The 14,373-nt window shown below is 54.0% G+C and overlaps 4 protein-coding genes across 4 annotated transcripts; 1 reads left to right on the forward strand and 3 right to left on the reverse strand.

The window, feature by feature from the left end:
* Positions 1–352: 352 nt before the first annotated feature.
* Positions 353–2,209, reverse strand: Z517_08851 (uncharacterized protein; the record flags this gene model as incomplete). Its single annotated transcript, XM_013427365.1, has 1 exon — positions 353–2,209. The coding sequence occupies one exon, from the start codon at positions 2,207–2,209 to the stop codon at positions 353–355; it is 1,857 nt and encodes a 618-aa protein (XP_013282819.1).
* A 3,833-nt stretch (positions 2,210–6,042) lies between these two features.
* Z517_08852 (uncharacterized protein) lies at positions 6,043–7,368 on the forward strand (the record flags this gene model as incomplete). Its single annotated transcript, XM_013427366.1, has 1 exon — positions 6,043–7,368. One exon carries the CDS (start codon positions 6,043–6,045, stop codon positions 7,366–7,368), a length of 1,326 nt encoding a protein of 441 aa, XP_013282820.1.
* Positions 7,369–8,084: 716 nt separating this feature from the next.
* Positions 8,085–9,812, reverse strand: Z517_08853 (uncharacterized protein; the record flags this gene model as incomplete). Its single annotated transcript, XM_013427367.1, has 3 exons — positions 8,085–8,165; positions 8,238–8,330; positions 8,526–9,812. The coding sequence occupies 3 exons, from the start codon at positions 9,810–9,812 to the stop codon at positions 8,085–8,087; spliced, it is 1,461 nt and encodes a 486-aa protein (XP_013282821.1).
* A 589-nt stretch (positions 9,813–10,401) lies between these two features.
* Positions 10,402–12,669, reverse strand: Z517_08854 (uncharacterized protein; the record flags this gene model as incomplete). The annotated part of the gene is made up of 1 exon (XM_013427368.1): positions 10,402–12,669. One exon carries the CDS (start codon positions 12,667–12,669, stop codon positions 10,402–10,404), a length of 2,268 nt encoding a protein of 755 aa, XP_013282822.1.
* Positions 12,670–14,373: the final 1,704 nt, after the last annotated feature.

The following is a 14,373-nucleotide window of genomic DNA, read 5'->3' on the forward strand; positions in this document are numbered from 1 at the left end:
AAGAATTACTCGGTACGTGGTATAACATCTATATATACGTAGTAGTAGTGGTGGTAGGAATGTTTTCATCATGCTCAAATTTTCACGCCTATACATTATAGATAGACTATTTCGTCTTTTCAGAATATATCTGGTGGGTATCATATTGAAAAAGCAATCTTGACACTCGGGGACTCGCCAATCCGAGTATATTTTTCAATACTCGAGAGGCACGCCATGATGGCGGGTGTCTGGCACCAAAATGTCCACCAATAAACGCTCAAACTCCTCGCTAATAAACCAGAGATATTTTCAAAATTTGCTGCCAGAGATTGATGATGATCAGAAGAAACCATCCGTGAGATTATGAATATCACATGTTTTCCGTAAACCTTCCGGCACTGCGTCCGCTGCTTCTGCTTACTCGACTTCCGTCCTGACTAGCCAGGCTGCGGCCAACGCCGTCTCGCAGCATTGGGGGCAGTGGAGGAGCATTCTCATCCATGCTCGGTGGCTGCTGGATGGGTAGTCGGATAGAGCTGGCAGCGGGACTGAGTGTCACTGGGGTGCGAGCAGGACTGGGCCGCATGATTGCAAACCCTTCAGGCCGGCTAGGCGTGTTTAGGGAGATCTGACTATTATTGAGTGCTGATGGGGCGCGGGGCTCTGCAAAGTCTCTCGCACTTGACGCCGTTCCAGCAGGCGTCAACGAATCTCCCGTCTTAGCAGGTGTGGTGACAGTCGTTGGCGACGAAGGTACTTGTGGTGGCGTTGGTGTCCCTTTCCCTCCATAGAAGCCGCGGTTGTCTTGATAAAATGAAGCCCCTGATAGACCTCTTTCCGGGATGCGCGGCATGTCCGAGGGTCCCACACCAGCGTCCTTCTCGAAAGCACCATAGTTCCCTCCGTATGGGTCACCGCCGCTACTCAGTACAGGGGCGATCTTGCGGCCAGCGATACGTTGAAAGCCTCGCTCCGATTCTGGGACGCTGCTATCGGTGGTTCCAGTGGCGGTGGTGCCGAGAGTCTGACTGCTGCGAGGTCTGAGACGTTTTAAGCCGTGGGCCACAGCGACTGTAAGAGGCGTTGTTGAGGATCGCTGAGACATGGGGTATGCTTCAGCTCCGCCACCTCCGCCGCCGCCACCACCACCCGTCAGCTCGCGAGCGGCAATTTGTTCTGGAAGTTGGCCTCGTGCCTTTAGTCGGCGGCGATACCAGCGAAGGACAAAAAGAATGATGACTAGTGTCAGCGCAGCACCAGCCACGCCTCCAACAACGCCCCCCACCACTTGCTGTTGGGTCGGGGTCAAGCCAGGACTCCCTCCGCCTCCGCCGCGCCCTGATCCTGATCCGGCACTCGAGGTAGCTGCTGGATCGGTTGTAGCTGTGGGAGAACCGGCACCGCTGCCGTCTGGGCCATTAGTGAAGTAAGAGGAGCTGCCAGAGTCCCCTGACAAATCAGATGACGTAGAGGTGTCGGACGATGGTGTAGGTGTTGAGGTGAGGTCACCAAAGAAAAAGGTCGCTGAGCTACTACTGCTGCTGGTCGCAGTGGTTCCTTCGTGAGTCCTTGTTGGGCTTCCATCAAAGAGTGTGTCCGAGGCTATGATGGTACCATTGATTACCGACAGCTCGAAGGTCGAAGTGGCTGTGACCGTGACTGTCCGCTCGCCTGTCGTATCAGATGTTATGGTGCCATTTGTGAGGCCAGTACTTGAACTGCTCGTTGATGAGGTAATTGTTGATGTTATGGGAGGAGTTGTTTGGGATGAACTTGTTGAGCTTCCGTGGGTGCTGGTGGTATTGGAGATTCCAGGTATAGTTAAGGAGACAGCGGTGGTCAGCGTGCCGACCTCTGACAGGGAAACAACAGAGTCGGTCGCTGCCACGGTTACCTCTGTGATTTTAGAGGTACTTGTGCCATCATTCACATTAACTTGCACGACACTTGCTGTGACAGTAGCCTCGGGAGCTCTGGGTAACAAGTAGATTCCAGCGTTTCTGCGAGGTAGAACAGGCCGCGGAGCGTGTTGATAGCTGCCGAACACGTTTTGTCGTTGAAAATCAGATAAGCTAATAGTCCGTGTAGGCTGAACTGCATAGTCCGTATCATCACCTCGCATGCCCTGTTCAGAGGTAAACAGTCCTTCTGTCATTCTTGAGCCTGTATCCCGCGGGTTTCGGACGTCTGGGTTTGTAATCTTCAATCGCTTCGCAGGCCTCTCCATTGTATGTGTTTTTGTAGTGGACGCATGAAATGCATCCAGTCGGGTACCCGCTGTTGCACGCCCGATAGGCACACTTTGGGATTCCTCTACAGTACCGAGGCTTGTAAATTATGAATAGCGATCGTCTCAAAGCCTATATCGAGGATGGTCTTTATCGTCGGAGGAGAGGATACCGTTGAGGTGTATAGAAATAGTGGTCGGATATGTCCAAGCGAGTGAATGTAATGAGCGGCAGCTGGCAAAGAGCGCAGCAAGAGAGGAACGATGGCAAACTCAAGGTATCTGTTGAAAAGCGGGAGGTGTCAGAGAATGTGAGACACGGGGATGGAGAGGCGGAGAGGGCTATGCACCTCAGCAAGCTATTCCATGTCGTAAACGGGTATACGGCTGGTATATCCTCACAATGGCACCGCTGGTAGCTTCGATAGGAGGAATGCAGTCGACTGGGAGCCGCCGTAACGTGGTCTGAATTGATATCAAATGGATTGTCCTTGGCTGCGTTGCGAACGGGTGGAAGCAAAGGCGGCTCTTTTTTTCTTCCTGCGTCTGATCCCAGCACGAAGGAGCAAACAAGCAGGGATTATTAGTATAGTCAATGGCGACACAATTGACGTGGTTGATCTCGGTGAGCGAGTGTGAGGGCAGACAAACGCGCCTATATGATTGAAAGACTGCTGGAACAACGAGCGAGTGATCGACTGGGCGGAGGAGAAAGAGAGTGTGCGGTGATGGAACGGTGGTGAAGCAAGGGAGAAGGTGAGGGCAGGGGGGAAACAAGCACGAGAGTTGAGCTGGAGAGCTGAAGCGCAGTCTGGCAGTCTGGCAGTCAAAAAGTCATGCAAGTCTCAGAGAGGTCGAGGAATTGCTCCGTAGGGTCGACGCCCCAAAGTCCGTAGTGGGGACCTTAATTGGGCCTGGAAGACATATCCAGGTGTCTGAAGACAACTCCCAGCCGCCTCCTGGGCTCGGTGGCCTATTGGCCTTTGCCTGGCTGGGATTTAGCTGGGTTGTTAGCACATGTCGGGGTGGGGTTAAGCGCATCGGTTCCTGCATCTGGCGTAAACCTTAGCCTTGGGGGCGCTTCTAGTGAGTGCCTAGTGTCCACCCCGGAGATGAGGAGCCCGTGGGAGCCCAAGCTACGGCAAATCATCAATCCACTCATTGAAATTTGGTCGTTGCAGTCCACCACATACGCCAACAATTTTTCCAGAGCTATGATATTGTCCACACAACCTCCGATCTTATGTGCAGGGCCTTGTCCGAACGACCACGCCCTGTCGAATCATGCCTCTGCAGACCTTTAACGAGGCTGGAGCCGGGAATGCTCAACAGCTCAGAGTTCCATCTCTCCTTGGGTTGCCTGGATACCCTCCAGTTATGAGTGGATGGTGCTCTATGGGTCAGAGCCTCATCTCCAGTTCCCCATGTGCTTTTGATTTGCTAGCGGTATTTCTGGCCAGGATGACCTGGTCGCCTGCTGGTCTTAGGTGCGGCCACCGTTGCGCTACGCAAGGCCAGAAGATCACCTCGTCGGGCGCATCCCGTCAATATCGGACACCAGCCACCTCAAACGGCATACCTACGAGCATCTACGAGTACGAGAGTGCCTGAGGTGATCTCATCGAGATGAGTGGCGCAAGAGATAGTACGAGTAGAAATGGTTGTCGTCACTACTGGTGAGAGGATGAGGTCCACACCTTTCCTCAGGCGCCAGGACTGCGGCTTTGCGATGCTGACAGAAAACCTGCCTCGACAGCCAATGCGAGAAGAGAACCTTCACCGCTTGCGAGCATGTCTCGAGAAAGCTTGAAGAAGAACAGGAAGTCCGAGATGTCATTTGGGAACTCGCCGCCTGGGGTACCAACTGCACAAGGAGTCATGACACTCGTCTGTAGCGAGTTCAATGCTCATGGTATCCATATCTCTTCATGATGCCTCTGGCTAACCACAACGAGTGCGAGGGCTTGGCCGACAGAGAGCCGCCTACAAGTTTGTACTCATACCGACAACATACCGCATGTTCAACGTTAGCTGAAACTGCCAATCGGTCAATCTATCTCCTCCGCCTCCTTTTCCGCTCCTGCTCGTTCCGCGCGGAGCTTGGCGATCAATATCCTCGTTGAACCGGGGTCATCTCTCGGGGTTGGCTCTGGTTGGTAAATCAGAGAGCACACACATGGGTTCAGAAAGTCCACTTCACCCAGGGGAGCCTCTGCCCTGTCTCGGACAAGGTCCTTCGCCCTCGATTATCATTTCGCCTATTCGTCGACAGAGGAGAAATTGCTTTGACCCTTCCCAGGAAAAGCGACTTGCATATTGCTGTGGCTGAAAGTCAGCGCCCTGGTCGCATCCGGCCAGCACCATACGCAGACCTGACCACCTGACGCTGGACAATCAGGACCTCCGACCGTATCGCTGCCGTCACTTCCATTACACAGCTGAGATCCTGGTTGAAGCTGAACTTGCATGTCATGTGAGCTCCGTTAATAGCCAGTCGAAAAATCTCCTGTTCCGTCTTGGATACGAAAGCAACAACCACTGGCCGAGACCCTTCGTCTGTCGAGAGTGTCAAACAATGCCTTGGGATCCACAAGGACATTGGTCTATGAAGCAACCTTTGGTCACCGGATCTGCAACCACCCGCCTCAAGCCCGGCTTCCTCGTTTACCTGTATTAACATGCTCAATGCAGCTCGGAATGGCTAGGATTGCAGGAGGCCTCAGCAACACCAGGACGTGACGGGTGGCCAGAGTCCGAGCCACTGCTCGTGTTCTTTCAACGGACTCCGTACTCGGGACAGTCCCCATGAGTTGGCTCACATCGAAAACTTGGTCTCACTCGTACGCTTGAAGGCAGGATACTATGTCTACTCGCCTACAGTGGTCCAGAGGGAGTCACTTTGCTTGTGGAATTATAGCCGCTGTGGTACTAAGAACGCTCTTCTCTTCGCTGGCAACAACAACGCAGAGATTGGGTAGGTAGCTCTCCACTTAAGAGCTTACAGGTAAGTGATGCGGTCGTCGAGCACAATGCTCAGCTTATGCAGGCTTGTTGTTTTCCGCTGTTCTCTTCCATTGTGAATACCCTCCCTGGGAGCTTTGACGAGAGCAGTATGTGCCAACAGTGACATTACGTATACTCTAGCCACCCGGAGCTAGTCGACTGTGTTGAGTACTGCAGCCATTGTTGGGCGAATAAAGTCCTTAGAGAGAGATCTAGCGAGATCATTTTCCAGCTCGCTACTAGTCAGCTACAAGGAACTTCAACAGGCATTCCTCTCTTTTCACCTCGCAGACGAAGATCTCAGGGATCAATCAGAGATAGAGCAGTCGTGGCCTTGACGCCATGGTCGATGACCACCTGGAGACCACATTGCAAACGTGATCATTTGTCGAGAGCGTAGGACAGAGCGTCACCTTGGATTCCACACGAACAAGCGGGCCGTTGGAGAATATCATATATACTAGGAGACAAATCTCCATTCCCCAAGCCCCAATATCAAATCCCCATGGTATTAGCGCCGAACATGGAGCCAACAGAAGAGAAGCCTATGCTTACCCAACCTCGCGTGAGGAGACAGGCTACCCAGCAAACTGCCGGGTCTCGAGCTCTGAAAGCACCTCAAATGGGGGACACTGGATCACGAATTCCTCAGTTTCAATGCTGTAAACCTCGGCGGATTCACTCCGTGCGGGGGTGTCGAATCCCGCTGGGATACGGCACTCTTTTTAAATGCGGATTTTGCTCTCAAATAATCGTCGAGAACATATCATCCTTGTACGGGTAGTGACAGCGAAGTACAACTGGAGAGCCAAGTGAAGCAGCGCGAGATCATGGCGACGGCAGGCGGGGATTTATTCTCCTCCATCAACCGGGACGAACTGGGCAGAATCGAGGCAGAAATCAACGGAGACCCAGAGTTCAAAGCATCTGCGGCCAAGGTGGACAATGTCCGATTTGGAATCTGCTCTTCAAATGCTGGCGACAAGCTGCTCTTTAGCATCAATCTGGGGAATGTGACAGTACAGGATGGCTCAGCGGCTGAGTGGACGCCTCAATTTGGGCTCAACGCACAATCGGAACACTGGCAGCACGTTTTTGCTGCTGTACCCAAGCGCCCATTTCAGTCATACTGGGGGATGCTCCGGCTGCTGGGCTCAAGCGCTGGTGTCGAGGTCACTGGCGACAAGGAAGCCTTCACCAAACATGCGCGGCTGTGGCGGATCGTGTTGGACCGGATCCGGGACGCATTGCACCCTCCGCCGGGCGCGTCGACTGTGGCTGAATATACCCCAGATGACGAGTGCGACGACGACTCCATCGTTGGTCATTATACCTGGCTCACGTTGACACCGGTGGGGAAGTGCAAGATCTTCTACGAGATCTCAGGCCACGGCGAGCAAACCGTCCTCTTCCTCCACACCGCAGGGGCCGACTCACGGCAGTATCACTCGCTCATGCTCAACAAAGCCCTTCAAAGCCGATGCACCATGTACGCCTTTGATCTGCCGGGCCACGGGCGCTCGTTTCCCGGTACGCTGCAATACCCTCACTCGTACGCAAACAGCGAGGACTTTTACATCTCGGCGATCCACCAAATGATTTTGAAACTCAAGCTCAAACGCGTCATTGTCTCCGGCGCCAGCATGGGCGGTGAGGTTTGTCTAGCGGTGGCGCTGCGGGCCAAGGAGATGGATGTCCGGGGCGTGATCCCCTGCGAAGCATGCGACTACCTGCCCGCGCAGCAGGCGGCGGCCATCTATTCGCTGCAGGGCGACGAGGCGGTGCTCAACGCGGAGCGCGTGTGCGGCATGATCTCGCCCACCTCGCCGGCCATCTACAAACGGCTGAACTGGTGGTTGTACTCGGCGCAGGCCTCGCAGATTTTTCCGGGCGACCTCAAGTTCTACTTTGAGGGGTGGGACGGCCGCGACCGCATGGCCCAGATCGACACGGCCGCCTGCCCCGTGTACATGCTGACGGGTGAGTACGACTACAGCTGCTCGCCCGAGACGAGCCGGCGCACGGCCGACAAGATCCAGGGCGCCGTGTTCGAGGAGATGAAGGGGCTAGGCCACTTTCCCTTTAGCGAGGACCCGGAGCGTTTCCTGCCCTATTTCACCAGGGCGCTGGATCACATTCTGGCAAAAGGGACGTGAGAATCAAAAACATTAGGCTTACCTGCCTGCCTGCCTGCGTGAGTGACTGATGGCTGGGCTGGGCTGTGTCAAATACGAGTGTTGTCAGATACATGGTGACACTGTCCCACTCGCACTCGCACTCGAACTCGAACTGCTTCTCTAGTGGGTACATGGATATACCGAGTATAGGTAAAGATAGGCATCCTAGGTAGATATTTCATCCATGCTCGATTAGATACCTAGGTATTAGGTATACATCTAGCCCCCTAGGCTAGATAAACCTGATCCGATCGTGAACCGGATCCATTTGCTATACCATATCATCCGTCTATCCATTCGTCCATCCATAGATCAATCCATCAATCCATCAATCCATCACATCGTAGATATACATATAGATGTACTACTACTTCTTCTGCTGTAGCTAGCTGTCTACGCATGTAGCTTCGTCATCCTCTGCCCAAAACCAGAGGGAGAGTCAAAATCCAAAAGAGACACTCGCCTACCAACGCAGCACAGGATAGTGTGAAAAAACTCCTTTCGCGGCAAGGTAAACAGCAAATGCAAGTTGATGCTAGGGTAGAGCAGACAGACAGATATTCGTGATTTCGTCCACATTCCGCCCGAGGTTGATAAGTCGTTGAGAACACGTCGATGGGTGTCCTTCTCGTCTTCGCTCTCTCTGTTTCTCTTTCTCATTCTGTGTGTGTATGTGTGTGAGTGAGTCTCGCAAATCATGACGGAATCGCCGCCTGAGCGGCCCTCAACCCCCCAACGACGGTGAAACTCAAGATGGGCGAGATGAGGTACGAGATCTGTGTGACACCGGGTAAGTACGTTGGCGTCCAGCCCAGGCGGTCTAAAGATCTAGAGAACTCAAAACTTACAGTCAATAATTTGGCAATGTTGCGTTCGTCTTCCTCTTCGGCGTCGCTAACTTGGACGAGCGTGATTAATTTCATCGCGGGAGGGCCGGTGGGCTGTTGGTGGTGAGGGTCAGCAACAAAAGAAGCGGGAGTTATGGTCAAGAGGTACTTGATGGTCGTTGTAACATGTCATGTATACACAACAGACCAAAGCGCAAGGAGGCATGGTGACTCAATGCAGACTTCGGACACTGTCTCACAAATAGGCCCAGACGAAGAGGGCAGGGAAAGGGAGACAATCAGACTCACCATCAACATCATGGCAAACCACAACATCGGGTCCGGGCCCAGCACGGTCGACTTTGACGCAACCAGGAATATAAAGTAGATGGACGCCGCGGGCCACAGGACAAACCGCACGACCATGATAAACGTCACGGTGAGCCAGGGCATGTGCTGGGTTTTCTGGCCCTCGCGGGACGCCTGCCGGGCCTCTTGCATGGCCGTGTACAGACTCACGCCGGCGACGACGACAGGCAGGGGCACGAACAGGCCGCCAATGTTCTTCAGCGAGGCCGTCAGCCAGGCCGTGAAGATGCCACCCTCGTACGTGTCGTTGAAAAACGCGCGGTGCAGCACCGGGATCAGGCCGATGACGACGCCGACGAGGGCGCCCAGGAGCGGCGCGTTGAAGAAGTCCGAAATAAACAGCAGCCACCATTTGGCGCGCGGGCCGAGCTTGTACCACTGCTTCTTGGGCACGATGGACGCCCGCCGTTGCAGGGTCACGGCGGCCATCGACGACCGCCGCGAGGGTTGGGCTGGTCGCCCGGAAAAGGACGAGCGGCGCGTCGACGGGAAGAACGAGTTCTCGGTGTAGTTGGCGAAGGACACGGTCGACTGTCGTTGCGGGAAGGTGTATGTGTCGGGACTCTGTAGCAGACCCGTCTCCTCGTTGACCTCCCCGGCCTCGTCGTCGGTACGGTCGCGGTATGCTCGCTCCACAGCGTCAAAGGGCTCGTCTCGCTCCGGCGCGTCGTCCTTGGACTCCCCTTCGTCGTCGTCGTCGGGCGCATTCTCCGTGTCGATCAATCTCGGCCCGACGGCAAAAGTCAGACAGCTGCTGACCGTGGCAAAGACCAAGAAGTAGCTCTTGGCCCTCTCGACAGCCGCGTCGGTGGTCTCGTCCGTCACAATCAGCGCGCGCAGGATGCCCGTCTCGTCCAGCGCCTCAATCAGGAGGAGCGGGTAAGAAGTCGTGTTGTTGAACATGAGCGCCACGGTGGTCCAGTCCGGCATACCCAGCCACAAATGTGCGACGATGCCGATAACAAAGGAGATGAGGTGGCAGACGATGGCCCAAATGAAGACGATGAGATAGCGCTTCGCCGACCCCGCGTGCAGCTCGGAGCCAATCTTGACGATCAGCAGGGCCGGCAGGAACATGCGCACGCATATCTTGGAGAGCGCCTTTGTATTGGCCGAATTGAGCAGCTTGAGGTGGGCGGCGACTCCCCCGTAGAAGATGACCAGCAGGACTGACAGCGAGGCCTGGATTGCGGCCAGGAAGGAGTTGAGGAGGCCCGTGGGCGCCATGGTCATGTGTGTGAATTGACACAGGATACACAGGAGTCCGTAGGAGAAAGATAGGAGTGCTTAGACACAAATGTGGGGAGAAAGAGGCGAGGCGGGCGAGGCCAAAGGGGAGCGAAGCCAAAGAAAGGGAGCTCCAGATGTTCGTCGGCTACCGAAGCTTGACTTGAGGAGCGAGAGACGAGAGACAAGAGACAGATACGAGATACAAACTAATAAGAGGCAAAGATGCCACTAGACTCGATCCGATGCATTTAGGATGTGCGGCTGAGCTTCGTGGCTTCATGCTAATGAGCACGTCATACTCGGTGCTGGACCGAGCAATATACATACAATACGGAACCTACTACAATGCAATGACTGGAGATAAATATCCATCCGAGTCCGTGTCTTCGCCTAAACTTTGTGGTTTCCCTCCCGCCTTTGCCTTTGCCCTTTGCCCTTTGCCTCTGCTAATTCTACCCGAGAACAACAAACACTGATATCAAATTCGTATAGGCTGAACGTGCACACGTTTCCCTTTTTCAAGTCCCCGATCCCAATAGAATGCGCCTGCTCCGTTGATTCCATCCAAACCCCGTAACAAAATCCTTTACTGGAGCTCAATAGCCGGAAACCATTTCCTGATCCCGACAGGATCCTTACAGTCCTTCTCTCCGCAGCCACATGGCCGGGATTGTGACACGGTTGTACCCTCCGGGAGCATCTTGATCGTCTGGTAGGGTTGGGATCCAGGGTCGTAGTACAAGCCGTCAATCTCCCCTGTCAGACGGTTCAGGGCGATGTAGTAGAAGCCCGCAATCGTCAGTCCCCACGATGCAGGTCCGCCAATATTGGCCCCGGTCGACCGCCCTGTCGATCGCCCTGTCGATTGCCCTGTGCGCGAGGTAGGCGTGGTGAAGACAGGCCTCGTAGAGCTGTCCGGAGGGTCCACGAAACATTGTTCCTTCCAGCGCATTAGAATCCACTCCTTGCCCAGCTTCTCTTCAATCCACTTAGCACTGCTCAAGCTGCGAGCTATAATCTCGTCCGCTTCCGCTTCCTTGTCCTCAGGAGTCTCGAAAACTTTGGTGGGAGAGTCGTCGACGGTCGTGTCGTCTGTGGCAGGGGAGTCTGCGTTGGAGGGATCTTGAGCATCTTTGTGCGCATCTTCCCCTGCAGCCGCCTTCCGAAACGCGTCCCAGAGCGCGCTGCTCTGTTGATACTCGGTCCTTTTTTTCCCACGCAAATGTCGGATTCGGTCAATCTCTTTGCTAAAAGGCCCCAGACGTCCCCAGTATCTCGCATCCACATCGACGCCGCCCACTTCGTAGTCTCGGCCCTCTTTCTCCGTCTCCAGGGGTTGTCGTCGGAAATCGATGATCTCTCCCACGAAAAAACTGGACATGCTGGTGAGTGTGTCTGAGGTTGTGCCTTGAGGTTGTCGGGCACCGGATTGGTACAAAGAAGAAGGCTTTTCCGGCATCTGGCTGGCGGACATGATTCCAGTCACGGTCATGGCTTCCCAGTCAACGGAATGGATCACAACCTTTACCGGCCAGTGATCAGGCTCGGGCGGTTGAGAAGTGGTGTGCAGAGGATTGGAGTACGGCGATGAGGTCCATCGGCCGTTGCTCTCATGCCTGATCAAGTCGGAGAGATAGCGCTCTGCGGTTAGCAGGGCCTGGGTGTCAAATTCCGCAGCCTCATCGCTGCCGCCAGTGCCGCGAGAAGCTCCTCCCCGTCGAGCTATGGTTCGGCGAATCAGAGCGCGCTGTCTTTCACGACGAATATTTGCAGCCGTGGAAGGAAGCGTCCGAACAGGTTGGCGGTCGGTAGACTGGAGGCCATGCCACACCATTCCGGCTGTTAACCAAGAGCTGTACTGTGGAATTGGGAGGCTGTTAATGTGCATGGGAAGGTCGCTCGGGGCATTGGAGTCGTCTGACGCGTACAAGGAATCAAGGCCCAGTTTTCTAGCTGCCTCGAGACCACCTTCTATGCCGGTATGTCGTAACCGGGAGAGATAGCAGATCAATTTCCTCACCCGCTTTCTTGCGTCGGATCGTTGCGCATCAATTGACGCCGCAGATCGAGACCCAGCAGGCCCCTGGACGTTTTGCGCGCGTCTTGAGACAGCTTCTCTTCGCTGGGCAGAGGAAAGTCCTGCTAAACTGGGTATTGTGACAGCCAATCCCTCGTCAGTTTCTTCATTCCAGAGGGCTCGCAAAGCACTGGCAGTGGGTACCGTGCCCATATCCGAGCCTCTGGAAAGCCCCCAGGCGCCACGATTTGATCTATATCGCTGCAGAATACCTTCGAGCTGAAGAAAATGGGTCCTTGTATTGGTGCTGGAGCTCAGGTCTGCTGCCATCCTGAGAGGTAGAATATCGGCATCGCTGTCATCGGAATCTTGTGGTATTGTCGACATGGATCTGTAACCAAGCGGGCGCGATGGATAAAGTGAGGCAGGCTCCAGGTCAAGATCAGCAGTCGACCCAAGTAATTGGTGGTTGTCTTCTGTTACTGGACCTGACATTTCGGGGAGCCGGAAAACATATTGGATTGGCGGACGCCTTCCCGACTGTTCGTTATTCATGGATCCTCGTGTCTGACTCTCAGCAGACCACTCTCCATCCTCTGCATGTGTGGACAAAATCATGTCAATGCCAGCTCGCCCTGGAGCAGGACCTTGAGCCTCGCTGGGCTGAGGCTGAGGCTGATCTGCCCATTCCTCGTTTTGTGCATCGCGATCAGTCGAGTTGAGATTAAGGGTAGAGGCGAGATCCGGAACAGGAGTGGCGATGGCTTCTTCGAGTTGTCGCAGATAGGTATTGGGAGGAGGAGTCGAGGGGCGGGTGTCCTGCGCGTGAATGAACATGGTTAGTCAAAGTGTACACCCCGAGAAATGCAGTTAGTTCATGGGGAGAAAATGGGCAGGTGTGCTTTCTGCGGTATTCCTTCAGAGAGAAGACTTCACTTCAGGCTCTCACTTGTCTGCAACTACACGAGTCGATGCGGCGGACAAGGACTTACAGAGGGTGAGTTTGCAGGCGGCATCAGGCGGAGAGGAGAGAGAGCAGATCGCCGTCAAGAGTTTCAGTCCAACTCATCAGCTATCAGAGGAGACGCAACCGAATAGTAGCGTAGAGTAGGAGACTGGAATAGCAGATGATCGATTCATCGATTCCCAAGAGCAGAAGAGAAGGGGAGATGTTGATCATTGATGCAAGATATGGGGCGGTTGGACGGTTGAGCGGTTGGTCAACGTTTGGCCATCCCCATCCCAAGCCCAAGCCCAACCCAAAGACCCTCTTTGCCTCTGCCCCCAGATCCCTTGCCTTACCACCATTCACTCCACTTTGTCCTCCCTTTCTTTTCTCTCCCGATCTCCAGATTGCCGAGTGATGTTGCTGCCCGCCCTCTCGCCTCCTAGCAGCTAGTACGAGGGCGCGCACCGAAAGTACTATATGCGCTAATTCAAATGACGAATATTACTTACTATGAAAGGACATTTTCTGAGCTTGTAGGCACTCTTACCTATCTCTTAGCTATAAGTCAGATCTAATAGGCGGCCACCTAGCCTGTATTTCCAGTCTTGCTAAGCGCTATAGGCGTTAAGTATTGAGCTCCGATATCTTCGGGGCCATTGTGATGGGCAACGAAAACAAAGTCTATCGTCTTTTGATCATCTTGTCATTCTCTTACTAGCGTTAACATTAGTCGACCTCCTTACTTTTGCCGTTGCCTGTTTCATAATCACGATTGTCCACTGGATCTAGACCCCCTTGGCTTCATCTGCTGGCTGGCGGCGGCGGCGGCGGTTCTGGAGATGACCGAGGGGAGGCATACCCTATTTGTCCCCAACTACCCACTGATCCTACAATCAAGCCGAGCATGCGGGAGCTTAACCGCGGGTTGGACTCAAGACGCAGATCCTTGCAATTGATAAAAGACATCAGAAAATAACCATCGAGGCGACATCACCAAGCTCGTCGATGGGGAGTATTACAGTTGATGTTGTCACTTCTGGCGCTCTCGAGTCCAAACGTCGCTGATGCACTCCCTGCCTCGAAAAGCGTGGAGAGTTTCATCGAATGGCTGGGCAAGGTGCAGGAGACGGACAGATAGACACACACAAATACACTCCTACGCATTGCCTATGGACTCTTTCATGGCAATCAACAATGTTTTGTTCCATAGGAAAGAACACTTGATTCATCACTCCGCGCACACAGGATCTACAGCTCTCCTCAAAGAACCTCAAAGAAATCTCCACCATCAGGAGGTCCTTCTGTGAAGATATGCTTGCCCAAGACTACAGCTGTGCTAGACATCGTCATGATGACAGTTTTCTCCTACTGTCCTCAATGCATATCCCACCATCTGGCCAAATGTAGCCCGAGGTTTGGATCGGTCAAACTCTTCCACAGTTGGTGTTGGGCAAGTCGACGTTGATGTAGGGGTAAGGCCGGAACAATGGGGGAAGGATGCGTGGGAGCGAGTGAGCAAACAATCTCGATCGATTCTTTTTCTGGGCTATAAACTCCTGCTCTGCAATTTATGACAGTATCAAACTTCACTC

This window comes from Fonsecaea pedrosoi, assembly GCF_000835455.1.
Source record: "Fonsecaea pedrosoi CBS 271.37 unplaced genomic scaffold supercont1.5, whole genome shotgun sequence".
NCBI classification, from domain to species: domain Eukaryota; kingdom Fungi; phylum Ascomycota; class Eurotiomycetes; order Chaetothyriales; family Herpotrichiellaceae; genus Fonsecaea; species Fonsecaea pedrosoi.